This window comes from Monodelphis domestica, chromosome 2 (assembly GCF_027887165.1).
Source record: "Monodelphis domestica isolate mMonDom1 chromosome 2, mMonDom1.pri, whole genome shotgun sequence".
Classification (NCBI taxonomy): domain Eukaryota; kingdom Metazoa; phylum Chordata; class Mammalia; order Didelphimorphia; family Didelphidae; genus Monodelphis; species Monodelphis domestica.
The window spans coordinates 225,910,239-225,931,066 of record NC_077228.1 but is presented as its reverse complement, the minus strand read 5'-3'; the positions used below and the strand labels follow the sequence as shown (position 1 = coordinate 225,931,066).

General features: G+C 36.9%; 2 protein-coding genes across 8 annotated transcripts in view; both read left to right on the top strand.

The window, feature by feature from the left end:
• CEP112 (centrosomal protein 112) overlaps window positions 1-20,828 on the top strand; it is a 595,424-nt gene that overhangs the window by 106,865 nt on the left and 467,731 nt on the right. For all 7 annotated transcript variants that reach the window (XM_056817269.1, XM_056817267.1, XM_007482762.3 and 4 more), the window contains exons 9-11: window positions 952-1,038; window positions 14,330-14,429; window positions 19,372-19,490. In XM_056817269.1, coding sequence (XP_056673247.1) covers window positions 952-1,038; window positions 14,330-14,429; window positions 19,372-19,490 — 306 coding nt within the window. The remainder of the gene's footprint in view (window positions 1-951; window positions 1,039-14,329; window positions 14,430-19,371; window positions 19,491-20,828) is intronic.
• On the top strand, window positions 15,768-18,161 carry LOC103093345 (DNA (cytosine-5)-methyltransferase 3A-like). The gene is given in 1 exon segment (XM_016430688.2): window positions 15,768-18,161. A coding segment is annotated over 1 exon segment (2,076 nt). The 5' UTR covers window positions 15,768-15,881; the 3' UTR covers window positions 17,958-18,161.

Here is a 20,828-nt window from a genome sequence, read left to right as displayed (position 1 = left end):
AATAATGCTTGGAAATGATCAAATAAAATATATTAAAAAAAAAAAAGAATATTAGTGTCAAGTATTGGGCAAACAGTTTTTGAAAGAAGTTCTTAAGGTTCAGTGGGTAGAGTTCCAGGCCTGCAGTTAGAAGGACTTGGATTCAAATGTGGCCTTAGATACTTCCTAGATATGTGATTCTGGGTAAGTCAGTTAACTCCAATTCCCTAGCTCTTATTATTTTTCTATCTTGGAATCAATACTTAATATTGATTCTAAGAAAGAATTTTTTTAAATACTTAAGATTTTCCTATATGAATAATGTTTATAAGATTTATATGAAATATATTGTTATTTTACTAAGCCTCTGATAGGCCTCACTCTGAAAAGAATTGTGACTTAGGGGATAGAGAGCTGGCCTTGGAGCTAAGAAGACATAGGTTCAAGTTTGTTATCTGACACAAACTGGCAGTAGGATCACAGGCAAATCATTTAACCTGTGAATACCTTAGCCAATTTTCTCCCGACCATAAATTGTTGATAGAAAGAGCTTCCTTACCTGGAAGTTACCTATACTAATAAAGTAAAAAGGCCAGCCTCAATTCTGATAGTCTCAATCAAAGAATAGATAACATATTCAAAAAATACATGTACACAGTCAGAAGACACATGCAAATGTAAAAGTTGAGGATGAAGATGGGATATTCATAGTTAAAATATTCCATAAAAGGTCAAGGAAAATATGTCTGTATCTTTGTAAAACTGAAATAATTTTGGGCACAAAATTTACTTATGGAAAATGACCTTTAAATTTTAGTTAAAACTAAAAGAAAAATCTGTGTTTGAAATTTTTTGCCAATTAAAAAGGAGGAAATGTTTAAGTTCCTTGTGAAAGAGTGATGTTTAATTACATTTAATTTTATATGTCCCAAAGCAAGCTAATTTTTACAATTACATTTTTTCCTTCTGAAGTTGGAGATGAAAACAAAAATTTTGGAAGGTAAATTTCATGAGGAGAAGCTTAAATTACAACAGAAACATGATGCTGATGTCCAGAAGGTAAGGTAAACTTGTTCATTAATCAAATATTTAATGCATGCCTATATCCAAAGAATTCTGTGGAAGATATAAAGATGTGTAAAACTGAAAAATTGGAATTTTCTCAGGTAACTGATAGCCTAGTAGGAATTTTTGAAAGCTATTTATTAGACTGCTTTAGAGCTCAAATTGAACAGATATTTAGTAAATTATTTTACTTAAAGTGGGAACAAAATAATAATCTTAAACATTTGGGAAACAATAATATAATTAATTTTTAAAATACTTATTAGCATAAATGAATTGTCAAAATTGAATCCCCAGAAACGTGTGATGTTTGACAGTTATATTGTGATAATTCAAAAATATTTATAAAGTACCTCTTTTGTAATTAATATAATGCTAGGTACTGGAGAAGATACTAGGATCACAATCTAGTAGGAAAATATGACACCTTCACAAAAAAAACTAATACAAAATAGTACATGATAACTGTATAGCTGAGGGTCAAGAAAAGGAATAGATTCAGGGAGCAAGTTATATTTGAGGTATAAATCTGAGATATATTTGAGCCTTAAAGGATTTCACTTGATAGAAAATATTATATTTAGAATTGAGGAAACTGAGGTCTAAGAAACTTGAGTGACTTGTTGGAGATCACACAAATAGTAGAGCTATATTTTGAAGCCAGACTCCCTTATTCTAAATCTATTGCTCTTTCTACTACACTTCAGGAACATTAAAGGGTATTGTGAATACTTTGATAGTAGTGTAGTATTTGGTGGAGAAGAATACCATGAGTTAGGTCAAAGGAGGTGGAATAGGAGTATGGAGGAATTTCAGTGAATGACTGAATTTGAATTTTATTAAGTAGAGAGGAGGGAGAAATTAAAGGAACTTGAGCATTATGATCAGATCTATGAATAATGAAGTTAAGTTTTGTTTGGGTTTGGATGATGAAATAGAGTAGAAATGGGAATATTTGTTAGTTTGAAGGCTGTTATAAGTCTAGGAGCTGTATAAGTGAGTTTCTTGGATGAGAAATAGAATAGATGGGAAGGGCAGATAACAAGGGATTTTGTAAAGATGTAATCAATGAGACTCTGTAAGTAATTTTATATGGGAGTTGAAGGAGAGGGAGAGTCAGAGATATTGAAATTCTAACATGGAGGACAGAGTGAGTGGTGGTGTGATTGATAGAAATGTTGAAGTCAGAAGGAGAATCAGGTTTTTCGGGAAACATAATAAGCCTAAGTTTGAGATTTTGGTGGGTTATTCAGGTGGAATATCTTTTATGCAGGTGAAGACATGAGTCTAAAGTTTGGGAAGAGTTCAGGTTGTGAATTATAGTTTTGAGAGTTATGTAAATAGAGGCAGTAGTTGACACCAATGAAATAAATGTGATAGTTAATGTCAAAAGTATAGGAAGAAGAGTGGAGATTAAGGACAATACCTTAGAGCAGTGATAGTGAAACTTTTAGAGACCATTGTGCTCCCCACAAGTGCTGGGCATACTGTGCTCTCTCCTTACCCCACAGAGGGGAGGGAGAAAGCATTCCCATTGGGCTGCTGGGTGGAGGGAGGGGTGAAGTAAGAAATATTCTCAGTGAGTGTAGAGAGGGGGAGGGGAGTTACCTGAATGCTCTGCTCCTCTCCAGCTCTGCCACCTGTGAGCCACTCATCTGACCCCCTGTGCACTCTCATTGGCTGCTGGGCAGTGAGGCGGGTGATGTAAAAAATATTAGGCAAGGTGGAGAGGGGGAGGCAAACAGCTCTGCCTGAATCCCTCTGCCTTTCTAGTAACGAATTCTGGGGGAGGAAGGGTGGTGCTTGTGCCCACTGAGAGTGTTCTGTGTGCCACCTTTGGCACCCATACCTTAGTTTCACCATGATTTCTTTAGAGAATACCATAATTATATTGTTCAGGATAAGTATTAATGGAGAAGGAGCATTTAGGTAGAAGAACCATGAATTTTTCTAAGAAGCCAAGGGATGACAGTATCTAGAAGGTGATGAGAAAGAGTTTGTTTATCATATGTTGGAGGAATGTGAAGGAGGATGAGAATTGAAATTGATTTAGTGATTAGGTGATTAGTGACCTTTGAGAGTAATGTCAGTAGATTGGTGGGTGCAGAAGCCAGATAGCTAAGAATTAAAGAGTGATTATTAAGTGATGAAGAGTAGACTAGGTGTAGCCTACACTTTAAAGAAGTAACACTTTTAGAGGAGTTTTTCTATGGGAAGAAGAGTTGAAAAAGACTTCTTAAAGATTTTTGTCCTACTTAATCATTTTTATAAGCAGATGGATAATAGAGATAATAGAGATAGAGATAAGTGAATCTCAATAGAGATAAGTGATGGTGTGAGTGTAAGGAAAGGATTACTGTAATAAGATGACCTGGGAGAAGATGAGATCAAGATTATAATTAGGGAGGTTAATTCTTATTTGGAAGAAGATTATATCTCCTCTTCTGAGTAGGAAAAAGTGTTGGGAAATAGTGATAACTGGATAGTTAAAAGAAATGATTTGATTGGAATGAGTACTTTTTTCACTGACATAGATCAGATCCTCTCTTAAACTTAATGAAATCTTTAAGAGTTTCTGTGACTAGAAAATGCACTGTCTTTAAGCCAACTTGGTGATAATCAGAATCAAAGAATCAGTGAATTTTAGAAATAGAATGGACTTCAGTAGCCATTAGTCCAAACCATAAACTTTCAGAATTCCTGTTATAAAATACTTGAGAAGTGGTCGTCTAATACCAAGGAAGGGGAAATCTTCTCTTGTGGTAGCCTATTCCAGTTTTGGACAGTTCCAGTTGCTAAAATCTTTCTCTTGCAGTCAGATGCACATCAAAGCATACTATCTTTCACATTAGTTTATCTAAATTTTATTTTGGGGTTTTGGTTCCAATATGGAAGTGTGTTTTGCATGGTAATACATGTCTAACCCATATTGAATTGCTTACCATCTCAGAAAGAAGGGAAGGAGGCAGTTTGGATCTTATAATTTTGGAAAACATATGTTGAAAATTATTATTATGTGTAATTGGGAAAATATCTTTGAATTAAAAAAAAAGTTTTCCTTGAACTAAAGCCTAAGTCAGCTACTTCACACTTTTCCACCTATTGTTCCTGGTTTTGCTTTCGAGGGTCCTACAGAACAAGTTTAATCTTTCACTAAGTTGCCAACAGTTGAAATACAGCTTTAATGTTTCTCCTACTTCATTCTTCTGTAGGCTAAATTTGCCCAGTTCCTTCAACCAATCCCCATATGAAATGGACACAAAGTCTGTCTTGGTTGCCTTTCTTTGGACACCACCAGTCTTGTCAAAGTTTCTACATTATGGTGTACATAAAACTTCACAATACTCCAAAGGAGGTAATAAATGGACAGTATATAGAGGAACTATGACTTCCCTATTCTTGTCAGCTAAACCTTTTACTGAAGCTGAAGATGGCATTCGCTTTTTTAGCTGCCACAACACACTGCTAAGTCATTGATTTTGCAGTCCTCTAAAATCCTCAGAACTTTTTCAGAGCAACTGCTGCCTAGCCATATCTCCTTCATCTTATACTTCTGAATTTGATTTGTATATATATGTATAAGACTTTGATATTTATCCCTAGTGAATTCTTATTGTGTTTAGCCCAATTCTGTACCTTGTCAAGGTCCTGTTAATTCCAAGCTATACAATATACTGTTAGCTACTCTTCCCAGTTGTCTGTCTTCTGTAAATTTGATGAGTGTATGTTCTCTGTCCTTTATCCAAGTCACCAATAAATATCTTAAATAGCATAGGATGAAACACAGATACCCAGAGTATTCCACTAGAGACCTCCTATCTTTTGAGATTGACTGTTCAATAAGATCTTAATATATCTGATTGTATTGCCATCTAATTGTTCATCTTTTCCACAAAATCATATAAGATTTTTCATCAAAATCTTTGCTAAAACCTAAATAAACTATACTCAGAGCATTTTCCCTCTTTTAGCTTCCCTAAATGCTGTCACAATAGGAAATAATGTTAGTCTAGAATGCTTATTTTTGTTGACAATACATTGACTCGTAAATACTGCTTCTTTATTCATCAAATACATGAAAGGGTTAAATAGTAGTTTAAAAAAATAAAAGAGCAGCTTTTAATAACTTAAGTTTTAATGAGAATATAACAGTTATAAATTGATATTACCCCTTTAAGACAGAGAAACAAAAACTTCTAGCACATTTTAACAATAATTTAGTTTAATTAAAATGGAGATAGTAAAATAATATAGTAAATGAATATAGTAAAGGAGGGAAATATAGGAAAGAGGTAGAGAAATAAATTTCCTACTATCTAACTGGCTATCCTAGAACTATCTATAACAGCCTATAATTACTATCTAAAACTGCTTATATTTAGCTATAACTGCCTATAACTTCCGCTAATAACAACCACTCCAGAAAGTTCCAATCCAATCCAGCTTAATCAAAACCAACCCAATCAATGTTTAATCAAACCCAAATTAGTTCTGTCAAAGAAGACCAGCTACCTTCCAAAAAGTTCAAGTTAGGGAAAAAAACCTAATAGCCCAAACCAAAATCCAAAATCCAGAAGGCCCTCTTATGGCTAAAGCCAAAAGCCCTCTCAGTATGCTCAGACCCGCCTTTATATTCCAGCAATTTAACACCAATCACCAACTAATCACTAACCCACACCACCAGCAACTAACTCCCCATGACCAACTCACTCCCAGCAACCAATTTTCCCGCACCTGCCAACCCTAACTGTCAGCAACTGACAGCCTGACCAATTGACACACGGCCCCTTTTATAACCTTCATCTACCTCACTTCCTGTCTTAATGGTTCCTATTTCCTGTTACTGTGGACCGGTTAATTCCTACACATCTCTAGGGTAAGAGGACCTCCAGATCCCCTGTTAAATTAGAGAAAAGGAATAAAGAATTCCTTTCTACATACATCTTTAAAGATCTTTTTTTAGAATTTACGTATAAATCAGAGTCAAATTTCTTGGCTTGTAGTTTATAGGCTTTGTTCTTCTCTTTTCTTGTAAAACAGAGATATTTTTCACCCTTCTCCAATACTGTGCTAGCTCTCTTTTTCTGTGGTCTTTCAGATATTATTGGTAGAGATTAGTAAGCACATCTGCAAAGATATGAGGGAATAGTCAGTCTGGGCTAGATCATATGAATTCATCATAGGCATTTAGGTGAGCTCTTACTGTCTCCTTATTTATATTTGCTATTAACTGTTTTAATGATTTTTTATTATTATTTCCAGAATAAAGCTTGTTTTCCTTCTGAGAGAAAAGTAAAATGGAATAACAGCTGAACAGCTTTGCCTTTTCCCCATTGTCATTTATCATCATTTCATCTGCCCTCTCAAAAGTTTTATCTTTTCTTTGATCCTTCTTTTCCCTCAATATAGTTTTAAAAAAAAAACCTTATTTTAAGGGTTAAATTGATCATAGAACATTTAGAATCTTTGAAATATGGATAAAACAAATGGAAAGAATTCTGATTGGATAGTTGTATTCTTCTTATTATGGTAGTTGACTTCTATTATTAAGTATTTGAGAATGGGAGAAAAATTTGTAACCATTCAGAAGAATGATATAGTTATGAAATATAAATTTGAAGTGGATCAAATTAATGTAATTTCATTACTATATCCAGTAATAATTGACATCCTGAGAGCCAGAAGAAAGACAGAGTACATTATAGGGAATTCTCAAGGTTAAGGATTAGTAAGCTGGAGGTGAGGGAAAATTTGGACAGGGTAGCAAAAGATTTCAGAGTGGTGGCTAGTGAATCATTCAAGTGGCAGAACTTGTAGTTGAGAAGGTATAGTAGGGAGTAAAGCATGTGTGTGGGAAATCAGAAGATTAAAGATTGGTCAAGGGTTAGGAGCTTATGATGAAGATGAAGAGCAGGTTTAGTGCAAGTAAGAGTTACAAGGATAGAGATTGTTAATAGATTGTATAATTTGAAGATGTGTGGCAATCGTGGGATTGGAAAAGAGGGGTTTGTAGATTTGTCTTCAAGGGCATTCCAGTTTTAATTAGAATGGAAAAATAGAAAGAATATTTGAGAAAAAGTTTAAGGATGCATTATAACTAGGACTGAGGATTACAGAGGGCAGAGAGGAATGGGTGAAGAGAGAATTATGAGAAATTGAGTGGGCCTGGGAAAAAATACAATCAAACTGAGTAGGAATTGTGACATTTAAAAGTAGTGGGAGCCATAAACTGTAGTGATTAAATATGGTGGAAGACTTAAATTGTGATAGATAAAAGAGTGGGTGAGTAAATTGTGACCACAGAAAATATGTTTCACTACAGTGTCTTATATCAAATCAAATATAAGGTGGTCCCCAGGGAAATATTCCCAATTATGAAATATATCCAAGTTAACTGGGTTTTATAGAGAATTTAATTAATAATACAATGAGGAATCAAAGGAAGAGAGAGAGAGAGAAAAAGGAAATAAATGAGAAAAGAATAGGCCGGCCCAGGCACCCCTGGCCAACCCAGGGCTAAGCCCTAAAAGAAAAGATCAGTCAGTCCTTATTCACTTACCATAAGATCTGTTCAAGCGAGGATTCAGGGGGACAGAGTCTCCCCAGAGGGAGTTCCAACCAGAGTCAGCCTCCCTTGAGAGACCTCCTTAGAGATTGTCTTTCTCTCAACAACCTCCTTAGAGGCTGTCTCTCAAGAGACTGTTTTTACTTCAACAGTCTGTCCTTTTCTTATATAGGGGGTTTTCTCCTATGTCACCTCCCCTAAGTTCCTCCATCTACCAATCACAGTAGATGTTTTCCAAAGGACAGCCCATTCTGAATTCACACCCGAGTAGACTAATCCTTTTAGTAATCCACACCTGAGTAGGTTAGAATCTCTGAGTAAGTTTCTCACCTCTTTGTCCCATGTAAGTTTGTCTGACCTTTATAGGTACTTAGCACCCCTTTGTATTAATTCTAAAAATAGGCATGGCTTAAGTATGGGTGTAAGTATTTTTCATTGTTCAGCAAGGAGTTTTCTCCCCTAAAGCAGTCTTAAGTACGGGTGGAGTAGAGGTCTTCCCATTTCTGATCTAAGTAGAGTTCTCACTGCCCAAATGGGGAATGTTCCCAATAGGGAATTGTCCCAGTGGATAATTCCCCAATGGGGAATTTTTTTAACATTCACAAGTCTGAGAAATTTCAAGACTCACAGAATTAAAATTCAGGAGGAAAAACTATGGATATTGAAATTGTGTTGACAGGGATTATGGTCTACTGGAGTGGGAGAACACTGTATCATCATGTAAAAGTTAAAATTAATCTCAAACAAAAGTATTATATTTTAAGAGATTTGTTAAATGATCATTAGAAGTAAAGGAATAACAAGGCAACAAATAAAAAAACCATGTGCCCATGGCAAATCAGCCTGTTCAAAATTCCTCCTTACCACCGTTGAGACAGGAAGCCAAAGAGGCCAGAGCAGGAACACCCACTGAATTTATCCCCTGTCTACAGGAAGTACATATGGACAAGAAGTTGGTGGGCTCCTGGGAAATGTAGTTTTTAGTGTAACAGATTTTCAATTACATATTCCCCCCTGATGATCATTTTGAGAGACTAGTCTCCTCAGTTGATCATTTAACATAATCAACTTTTAAATTACAATAATTTGGGGATAAAAGGGAAAAAGAACAAATCAATGATTGTTAGATGCATTGACAAAAATGCAATTAGGGGGCAGTCCCTTTCAGCATAAGAGTATACATACAAAAGCAAATGCATTCAACCCTATACAGTTCAAATCACCACATCCCAAAGTTCACTCTGGATCTTCTGGTACAGTGTGTGATCTGTGCAGGCATCTTCATGGTGCTTTTTCCAAACAGTTCACTTTCTGGATTCTGAGAGGTACCATGTTTCTTATCCTAAAATTTCTCTCAAAATAACCTAAACATTGCATTTTAGAATAATAATACATTCCCCTCTGAAGAGAATGTTGAAAAACATAGGGATCACTTAGGGATGCATGACTGAGTTATAAGGTATTTGAATCAATGAACAAGAGAAATAAAAAACATAAAAATAATCCAAATAAAAGAGAAAAATAATTTGTGGATGAGATATGAAATGTCAAAGTCTTATGTGTAAAAATTCTAAGTAAATGAAAAATAAACCTATAATAATGCTTTGAATCAGTGCCCAATTAAAATGATTTATGCAATAATGCACATACCCAATCAGTATTCAGGACTAGATAAAGTATGCCACTCTATGAAAGACAGAAAAGGGACTAGATTTATGGAAGCCAGGTAGGAGCCAAATTGAGATACTTGGTAGAATGTGGAACAAGGAAGACCTGTGCCTTTGACATATGTCAAAATAGCCGCAACCTTGAAACCCAAACAAGTTCAAGTCCTCTTGTCTTGGTTCAAAATTTCATCAAGTCCACTGGGATTGGTGGGTCTCTTTGACCTTGTACTTGATAGGCACTATGCAGGTTAGCTTTGGACTTCTTTGGCACTATGCAGTGACTCTCTTTGTATTCCCTTCTCCTAGAATCAGACAGAATCATTAAGTAAAGTCTCATAATTTTTTAAACCATCAATGGCATCATTTTTATGGTGTAAAGCTTTTTGGGTATGCACTGTACATTAGGGCAAATATATGTTTTAACTTATATTACTGCAAAATAAAAAAAAAATTAAAGAACATCTTCTCATTACCTGTGATGTGCTTCAAATACAAAAAGGAGAGAAAAAATAAAACTGAAATACTATATTGAACATAGAAGCAAAAACATAAGAAAGTTTTAAAAATAAAAAATATATAGCTTACAATCATTGACAGTGTCAGCTAAGAAAAGGAATAATACAAAGGTTTCTCACCCCCAAAATGAGACCTATTTCATTTTTAACTTGACCATGAACCACTGTGTGAGTGCAAATGATTTTCCAAATAAAACAGCAGTATAACAGGTAATGCACATTCAAGAAGTATCAAAATCCCCAAAGTTATAATAGCCCATTTAATGATAATAGAAAACAAGTCCACTATCATTAGGATTCACATGAGTCTGTGGTATGACATTTTAAAAAACCTTAGAAGCTAATGGATACTTGTCACAAGCTTTTTGGGTATAGCAATCTTTCAACCTTGGGTGAGATATTTTTTAAAAAATCTATTACTGCCATCATTACAAAAATGTGGCAGAGGAGTCTAGAAAAGACACAAACCTCTGTACAGTTGATGTTGGGTCTAAAAAAAAGTCACCAAGAATCTAGATCATTCTGGTGAAAGGGTAGAGTAAGCTGAAGAGTTACAAATGAGAGATACTCCCAAGAGGAATCCATCCAGGAGTATCACGCCTCGGACTCCAGACTCTTTAAAGTTCCTTTGCTATACATTTAAATTCCTTTTCTCACAATAAGGGAGAATTCCTCCCTGAACATAGTGTGGAGGAATCCCAAATTGGATCTATCTTAGAGACTGGGCAGGCCCAAATGACAAGGGGTTTTAGGGAGATGACTTTCTTTCAGGCAAGATAATCAAAAGAACCAGTGCACTCAGGAATGGTAGGAAGAAAAAATAGCCTAAAACTGGGAGCTGTTTGAGATAGGTAATGCATTGCTCTTTCATAGAGTATGCCATGCTTGCTATTTTACTTCCTGTTTGGAAGAGTAACCTTCCTTCCCCTTACCCTAGAGGTAAAATGCTAGGGAGCAGCTTGCTTCCTCTACCACATGGACAGGGAGTTAGGAGGCTAATTATTGCCTAAGAGAAACACACTGGGACTTTTACCAGCTGCCCAGAAATTGACTCCAAGGACTCCTAGTTTGTGAGTTCCAAAGACACAGGGGCAGCTACCAGCAGCACAACAAGAGCAGCAATAGCAGTCAGAGCCAGTGCCAGAGGATCAGGAGATCAGGAGCAGATAGCTGGAACAACACAGGAGACTAGATTGGCAGTAGTAACTCCACAAGTAGCAGTGATAAATGCTAAATGCTACTTGAGCAGATGGGTGAGAGAAGCGGCTTATCTATTCTCTGCCAAGGCCCTCAAACTAAAGCATCCAGGCTGGTAGGGCAAGTGGCCAATAAAAAGTAGGGATGGCAGAAGTAGGGCAGTAGCTCTGAAGAGAGTTGGGAGTTCACGAGGGGCGAGGAGAGGGGGAGTCGTGGTAGGAGAAACATGGCTCAAAAAAAATTATCTAGGCCATCTTGAAAAACTGAGAATTCTTTTCTCCATCTTCTGGTTGCCAAAATGTAAAAGTTAAAATTAATCTCAAATAATGAAAATATTATATTTTAAGAGATTTATTAAATGATCATTAGAAGTAAAGGAATAACAAGGCAACAAATAAAAAAACCATGTGCCCATGGCTAATCATCCTGTTCAAAATCCCTGCTTACCACCATTGAGACAGGAAGCCAAAGAGGCCAGAGCAGGAACACCCACTGAATTTATCCCCCGTCTACAGGAAGTACAGTCAGGAAGTCAGTAGGCTCCTAAGAAATGTAGTTTTTAGGGTAACAGATTTTCAGTTACACAAGCATGTGGGTATTATTAGAGGTAAATTTTTCAGTGTACATAAATTAGTTAATAAAACCAACTTGTATAATTAACCCAAAGTTCTAAATGGAATGTAGAGTAGAAATTCAAATGAGAGGAAAGGAAAGTTTAAGGATATGGAGTGGTTATTAATATATGAAAGATGAAAAGTAAATGGCCTAACAGAGAAGGAATGTAGAGATTTATGCAAAAGAACTTGGTTTGAGTCTTGGCTCTGCCACTTGCTCATTATATATCTTGACACAAGTCTGATTCTTTCTGAATTGGAGTTTCTTTATTAAATGAGGATGATAATACTCCTAGGATGACTTTGAGGAAAAAGCTTTGTAAACTACAGTGCTAAGACTAGAACCCAGACTGATGATTCCATTGGTTGAGGGAGCTTCCAATGAGGGATTTCCCCTATCAGTGGAGGCTGGCTACTAATACAACTTAAAGTCTTGGCTGTTATGAGCATTTAGAACTAAGAAGTTGCCCACAGAGTCATAGCCAGTATGTATCAAAAGTTTAGCTCATTCAGGTTCTGAATTGTTAAATTTATTTGTGGTTGGTCTCTGAATATTTAATTATGTGGTTGCCTGGGATTTAATTTCTAAATCCCCAAATGAATTATTAAAGTAAATGGAATTTATGGTTGTTTATTTACAATATTTACAATAGAAGGAAGATATTAAGAAGAGGGAAAGGGAGAGGGAGAGGGAGAAGGAGAAAGAGAGAGAGAGAGAGAGAGAGAGAGAGAGAGAGAGAGAGAGAGAGAGAGAGAGAGAGAGAGAGAGAGAGAGAGAGAGAGAGAGAGAAAACTCTGCTTCTTCTGATACCAGTTAGGATCTCTAAGCCCAGACAGAGGAAAAGAGTCTCAAGAAGATGGGCCTTACTTGGAGGCTTCATGCCTCCAGAAAGGCAGGGTCACTAAGTCAGCTTTTCACTCACCAGTGGTGACAGTCTAAAAAAAATCTGGGTGTCTGTATTCTGGTCGCTCCTCAAGGTTCTGTCTTCCAGTCGCTCCTCCAAGTCAGTGCCCGAACCTCTGAATGACTGTCTGAATGTCTGAGTCTGAATGAATTATGATCTGAATGTTTGAATCTGAATGATCTGAATGTCTGAATCCGAATGAATGATCCAAATCGAAATGATCTTCTTCTGCCTTTTGGTCCTCTTTTTAAAGATCTTTTTCTCTTGTGTTACCTCCCTTAAATTTCATGTCTACCAATCACAGCAGAAGCTTTTCTCCAGGACTGCCCATTCTTTAGTTCTCACCTTCTGTGTTTAGATTTTCTCCAGAACTGTCCATTCTTTAGTCCTCACCTTCTCTTGTTAGATTATATCTTTTTGGGTTACTTAACACCTCTTTTGTTAAGTTCACCTTTTGTAATTACTTAACACGTTTTTGTGCTTAATTTACCTTTTGTAGTTAGTTAACACCTTTTTGTAGTTAAAATCTAAAAATAGATTGTAGCTTACAATTCTAGCTTCACAATAAAGAAAGAGCTAAGTATCTTCATTGTTACAATCAGGAGATAGCTAAATCCAGTCTTCACAGAATGGTCCAGAAACCAGTGATCTATCCCACTTCAAACTGTATGCTGTAAAGTGTTATTAACTATGATAATAAATTTAGTGTCCTGTTGTTTTTTGCCCACATTGATGTTTATGAACAACCTAATAATTCATGCTTGTATAACTCTTCCATAATTATATTTTATGTCCACCTTTCTCCTAGATCTCTCTTGATACTGGCATTATATTTCTTGTGTTAAAATAGAATGTCAGTTCAAAATAGTAGAGATTGGCCTTTCTGGTGATATTACTTTAATTTTTAGTTTACTTTTAAAAAATCTTTTGTTATAAATGAAGCTTTTAATAAATCACTGTGTAAAATATAAATTGTTATTGCTAGAATCCTTGGTTCTTTGAATATTTTGAAGGCAGCAATATTATTGATGGAGCTACCTAGTAGTTATCCTTCACTCTCACTATGTAATGGGCACATGCTTTTCCAAGTATATAAATCCTCAATGGAGATTTTTATCACTTCTAATACACAGGTAATCATTGGCAATATGTTGTACATTAGCATCATGTTTTATTTTTTTTAAACCCTGTTATAATCAATACTAAGTAATGATTCCAAGGCAGAAGAGTAGTAAGGGCTAGACAGTTGGGGTTAAGTGACTTGCCCAGTTACACAGCTAGAAAAGGCCTGCCTTGAAACCAGGACTTCCCATCTCTGGCCTGAGCTGTCTAGCTGCCCCCATCATGTGTCTGTTTATGACCTTTCAGATGACTTTCAAACTTGATTTTTCCAAATTCTCTAATCACTAGAAATATGGAACATTTTTTCATATGATTAGAGGTAGCTTTGATTTCTTCCGCAAATTGCCTGCTTATCTCCTCTGACCATTTTTCAATTGAGGAATCACTTATATTCTTATAAATTTGACTCAGTTCTCTCTGTGGGTTCAGATCTTTCCTCAGACATTTTATGACCCTAAAAAAGTATCTTTTATCTTTCTCCTTTATAAGGTGATGATACTCACATCTTATTAACAGGTTGAAATGAGGATCAAATGAGATAATATATATTTTACCAATCTTACAGTATTGTATAAGTATAAATTATCATTATTATTAATGTTAAGTTGTATATTGTCATGTTCCTTGCTGCAGAAATCTTTCACATCTATTTAATGTGTAAGAAAAGCAATACTTAATAAAATGTTTTATATGTTTACAGATTTTAGAAAGAAAGAACAACGAGACAGAAGAATTGAAAACTTTATATAAAACAAAGCAAAATGAAGCTGATGATACTATTAAAAAGCTTGAGAGAAAAGGTGATGTAACATGACCTTTTTAATAGAAATTTCATTCTATTTTATTTTCATTTTCTTATAGGTAGGTGGTTGTATATTAAAAAAATTGTTTCTTGCATTAGATTAACCTTTGGTAATAAGGAGCCCAAGATAAATACATGCATGTTGCTAGACTTGCTCATGACGATAGCATAAATGATATTTTTTATTGGGGACAATTCTCTATGGTTCTTACTTAACAGATAACCTCCTGATCATGTTTACTTTATCAGATCTTACATGAATTACTGTGCTGGGGGGGTTTAGGGGACCTGTTATAACTACCTAAAGCCTAGGAAAATAACTCCTATTTTTCTTCTACAATTCAGCAAATATTTATTGAGGGCCTACTATATTACTGTCATTATGCTAGTATATTTTATCTAGTGCCATTTTTATCCTCTCCGTGTTTTTTTTTCCTTTGTCATTCTTTTACATGTGCTCCTATAAATTCTACATGTAGTATTTATTACATTTACTTCTCTCAGTCCTTTTTCTGTAGGTGCCAGTGCAGTTCTTTGACCATCCTTCTGTTAACAAATCTACATTTTACTAGTAGGCACTACAAGGAAATAACCAAGATGTCTATGCAGTACTATGCTTCCAATCCTCTGGGCCAACAAAGCTTATATTTGTCTAACAATTAGAGAGCCATGCAAACAAGCATATGTATAGTACTATTACTTTGGTGTAATCCTGTGTCAATGTATGATCATTCAGTGACTCTCAGGATGGTCTCTATTTGGAGAGATCACTTGGAAGGAGTTAATGGAAAGAACTCAGGATTTGAATTGGTGGAAAGGAAGAATAGTGGTTTTGGAAGAGGGAAATAGCATATAGAAATTTAGGAATTAGAATAATCTGAGTTGGTTCCAGTGAGATTGAATTTCAGGGCCAGTAGAGAAATTTAGATAGGGATGAGAGCACAATATTGTTATGGATATCCTTAAGTGCTAGAGTTAATAGAGTTTGTAATTTATGCTGTTGGCAATATAGAATTTTTGAAGATTTTTAAGTGGAGGAGTGGTGAGATAAAGTGATGTTTAAAAAAGAATATCTTGCATTATTTAGAAGTATGCTTAGGACATAGCAAATATTTAATATATACGTATTCAAATACATATATATTAATAGTAAGTTGATGAATGATTAATGAAACAAGGATCTGAGGTAAGTATGAAAGATAGGATCAAGAGTTTAGGTGGAAGGACTAGGTTTGCTAAGCATGATGAATACTTTCTTTGAAAAAAGGGAGAGAGACCTCCCCCCCCTTTGGACCCCTCCGCCCCCAGCCCCATCTCTCCCCTTACCCTCCCCCAAGACAGGAGGACACAGTCTGAGCTTCTGGGCCAAGGGGGCTCACACCTGAGCTGGACCAGACAGAGGTTGCACCTGGCCTTATGGGCTGAGAAGAAAGCCAAGGTCATTGCAGTGATGAATGTCGTAGAAGAAAACCAGGGGCCTGGGGAGCCACAAAAAGTGGAGGAGGCCAGTCCTCCTATTTTGCAACAACCTACTGATGATGCTTCTCCCACTGTGGCCACCACACCTGAGCCAGTGGGGGCTGATGCTGGGGACAAGAATACTGCCAAGGCTGCTGCTGATGAGCCTGAATATGAGGATGGCCGAGACTTTGGTATTGGGGAGTTGGTATGGGGAAAACTTCGAGGCTTCTCCTGGTGGCCTGGCCGAATTGTATCCTGGTGGATGACAGGCAGAAGCCGAGCAGCTGAAGGCACTCGATGGGTCATGTGGTTTGGAGATGGCAAGTTCTCAGTGGTTTGTGTTGAGAAATTGATGCCACTGAGCTCCTTCTGCAGCGCCTTCCACCAAGCCACATATAACAAGCAGCCTATGTACCGGAAAGCCATCTATGAGGTCCTTCAGGTGGCCAGCAGCCGCACTGGGAAGCTGTTTCCGGCCTGCCCGGAGAATGATGAAAGTGACACAGCCAAGGCAGTGGAGTTGCAGAACAAGCAAATGATCGAATGGGCTCTGGGTGGCTTCCAGCCCTCTGGCCCCAAGGGCCTGGAGCCACCAGAAGAAGAGAGAAATCCCTACAAAGAAGTTTACACTGATATGTGGGCCCCAGTAGAGCCTGAAGCTGCTGCCTATGCCCCACCTCCACCAGCCAAAAAACCCCGAAAGAGCACAGCAGAGAAGCCCAAGATCAAAGAGATCATTGATGAACGCACAAGAGAGCGGCTGGTATATGAGGTGCGGCAGAAGTGCAGGAATATCGAAGACATCTGCATCTCCTGTGGGAATCTCAACGTCACCCTGGAACACCCCCTCTTCATCGGAGGAATGTGCCAAAACTGCAAGAACTGATTCCTGGAGTGTGCCTATCAGTACGACGATGATGGCTACCAGTCATATTGTACTATCTGCTGTGGGGGTCGAGAGGTCCTCATGTGTGGGAACAACAACTGTTGCAGGTGCTTCTGTGTGGAATGTGTGGACCTGTTGGTGGGACCAGGTGCTGCCCAGGCAGCCATCAAGGAAGACCCCTGGAACTGCTACATGTGTGGGCACAAAGGCACCTATGGGCTGCTGCGGCGGCGAGATGACTGGCCGTCGTGCCTCCAGATGTTTTTCGCCAATAACCATGACTAAGAGTTTGACCCTCCCAAAGTTTATCCCCCAGTCCCAGCTGAAAAACGGAAGCCAATCCGGATGCTATCTCTTTTCGATGGAATTGCCACAGAACTATTGGTGCTGAAGGACCTGGGGATCCAGGTAGACCGCTACATTGCCTCAGAGGTGTGTGAGGACTCCATCACTGTGGGCATGGTGCGGCACCAAGGGAAGATCATGTACGTGGGGGACGTCCGCAATGTCACCCAGAAGCACATACAGGAATGGGGCCCTTTTGATTTGGTGATTGGAGGCAGTCCCTGCAATGATCTTTCTATTGTCAACCCTGCTCGGAAGGGTCTTTATGAGGGCACTGGACGGTTCTTCTTTGAGTTCTACCACCTTCTGCATGAGGCCCGGCCCAAGGAGGGCGATGATCGCCCCTTCTTCTGGCTCTTTGAAAACGTGGTGGCCATGGGGGTCAGTGATAAGCGGGACATCTCACGCTTTCTAGAGTCCAACCCTGTGATGATTGATGCCAAAGAAGTGTCAGCAGCGCACAGGGCTCGCTACTTTTGGGGTAACCTTCCCGGTATGAACAGGCCATTGGCATCTACCGTGAATGATAAGCTGGAGCTTCAGGAATGTTTGGAGCATGGCAGGATAGCCAAGTTCAGCAAAGTGAGGACCATTACGACTAGGTCAAACTCCATCAAGCAGGGCAAAGACCAGCATTTCCCTGTCTTCTTGAATGAGAAAGAGGACATCTTGTGGTGCACTGAAATGGAAAGGGTCTTTGGCTTCCCAGTCCATTACACGGATGTCTCCAACATGAGCCGTTTGGCAAGGCAAAGACTGCTGGGCCGGTCATGGAGTGTGCCTGTGATTCGCCACCTCTTTGCCCCCTTGAAGGAATATTTTGCCTGTGTGTAAGGGACATGAGAATGAACTGGGATAGTGACATCTAATCAAAGCAAAACCACCAAGAACAAGAGGATGGAGAGAAGTAGCAGCACCCGGAAAAGAAAAAAGGAATTAAAAACAAAACAAAACACACACACACAAAAAACCCCACCACAGATATGAAAACATCACCGAGCAAAAGGGTTGGACATCATCTCCTGATTTTTCAATGTTAAACTTTGATCCTATTTAAAAAAAAAACCAAGCTTCCCCTCAAAAAAAAAAAAAAGGGGAGAGAGAAGCCTGGCTATCTGAGTAAATAATGGTGGTGGATGTTGTTGTTTAGTCATGTCCAGTTATTCATGATGCCATTTGAGGTTTTCTTGGCAAAGATACTGGAGTCGTTTACCATTTCCTTCTCCAGTTTATTTTAGAAATAAGCAAACTGAGGAATATAAAATTAAAAGACTTGCCAAGGGTTATACGGCTGGTAAATGCCTGATTTGAACTCAGGAAGATGAGTCTTTCTAACTGCAGGCCCAGCACTCTAACCACTGTGCAACCTAACTGCCTGAGAATGATGGTGCCACTGAATAAAAATGAGAAAATTGAGAAGGTGGGTTTACGCCTTGGTGGGTGAGAAGATGAGTATTTTGGTATTTAGATTCTTTGGCTGAAACTATATTTTTCACTGAAAACTAGTTCAGTAGATGCCAGTTAGTACAATAGATGGCAGTACAAAGTACAATACAATGAGAATATACATATTTTTATATATGATTCCAACATTGACAGTTGCTGAAATTTAAGAATTGATAAACATGAATTATTTCTTTTTGTTAATATTTTTCAACTGTCAAAAAGTTCATACAAATTTCATGTCTTTTTAAGTCATAAAATTTAAAATTGTGCTAGAGCAAAATTAAAAATCAGTTCTTAAGCCATTTCAATTTTTAAATCTAGTTTAGTTTTGGCACCATTAAAAAGTTACAGTTATCAAAGCCTTTGGTTTACTTGATTTAATATGCTGTACATATTTTCTATAAAATATAGTAATTAGTGAAGTTTCTTTGGGAGTTGTCAGGATTCATTTTTGTTAGCAAAAAAAAAAATATTCTTCATTAAGCTGAGAAAATCTTAAATTTGAGCAAAGTCTGCTGCCAAATTTGGATTTATAGCTAAATGCCATGGATTTATTAAGGCTGAAATTCTACTTAATTCACAGACAGTTTGAATAACCAGTAATGAAAATTGATATTTAAGTAGCAAGAAAATATTTTAAATAATTTTTAAAGAAGTAACAGCAAAACTAAATGTGTTTAAAACACTACTTTATTAGGATAATATTGGAAAATGCAATTATCTTTTGATTTCTATATCAAATTTGCAATGGTCTTTGAAAGTTATATCTTGGATTCATCTAACACTTGATTTTTTTTGACAGTCCAGACTCTTATTCGTGACTCCCAAGTGATTAGAGAGACTAAAGAAAATCAGATTACAGAGTTAAAAAAATTATGTGAACAAAGCACAGAATCCTTGATCAATGATTGGGAGAAAAAGGTATGGTACATAAAATAAACAATTAAGGAATAAAATTTCCTGAGTCATTTTATGAAATATTTTTCATTGATCAATTTCTCAAAATATAATTCTTTAAAGAATTTTGTTAAATGGTTGTAGTGTCTTTTGCAGCTACCACACAATACTTTACAATATTTATTTATAGGGACCTTAAAGTTAAAAATTTGAATTTTTTTAACTCTAGTCTAAATTACAACAGTGGTATTATTTCTTGCCTATTAATTGATGCAATAAAAGTCTCACTATTCTGACCACAGCCACACAGTTACTTTTGAATTTATCTGTAATTTATATTTTATAAGAATTTACATTAATATGAATTAGTAAGATGGTGCTGAAGGTTAACAGTAGGCAGACAGCACCAATAGACAGCAGATACTTTGCTGCCCTGGGTTCTGCCACATTGAAGATTGGCCAGGGAAGTTTAGCTTGGATAGATTTATGGAGTTTTTGTTTTTTATTTTGGCTTTCTCTTGCTACTAGATATAGTTTTCCCTCTTGTCTTTGCTTTCCCCTTTATTTAATATATCCATAGTCTTAATTGCCTCTGCTTAATTACATATAGTAGAAAGAGTATTGGACTAGGAGTTCAAGAACTGAGACTTGTATCTTGACTTCTACCACTTATTATTACTCATCTTCTCTGAGTCTTATTTCTCTTATTATTAAAATAGGTATAATACTATGTATTTTCCTGTCATAGGAGTATTGTGAAGATCATGAGATTCTCTCTAAAGTCACAAACAAATAAAAGCCATCTATTAATATCTGTCTAGTTAAGAATGCCCTCTTCTATCTTTTCCCAATATTCCTAGTCCTTGATTTCCTATTTGAGATTTCTTTATAGGAAAAAAAGAAGAGAGAGTTTTTGTTCAGCTAATTGCTAATGAGTGTATTTAGATTTCCATTTGGAGTAGATATCCTCATATATAATAAAAATACAATAATACAGTAAAAAGGGATGCCATTGATAAATCTGCCAGTTAGTCATGAGTACTGTTAGATGATGCCACTTGAACTTTTTAAATGGGAGTCATAGAAATAAACAAGATATCTGCAGGAAAGGAAACTGTTTTTTAACAGGATATTGTAGTTCCTCATGATTTGTGGAGGCTGAAGTAGAATCAAACATTGAGACAATTCAGATTATTGTGCATTGTCCTTGGTAGTGTGCTAAGGATGAAGAGATCCAGGGTCATATAAATGTAACCAACCGAAGGCTTATAGAGTGTATATGGACTTTTTCATCATTTCAGAGCATCTACAGAATGCAGATCACTTCACTGTCTTCACAAATAGATGTAATTTTACAGACAT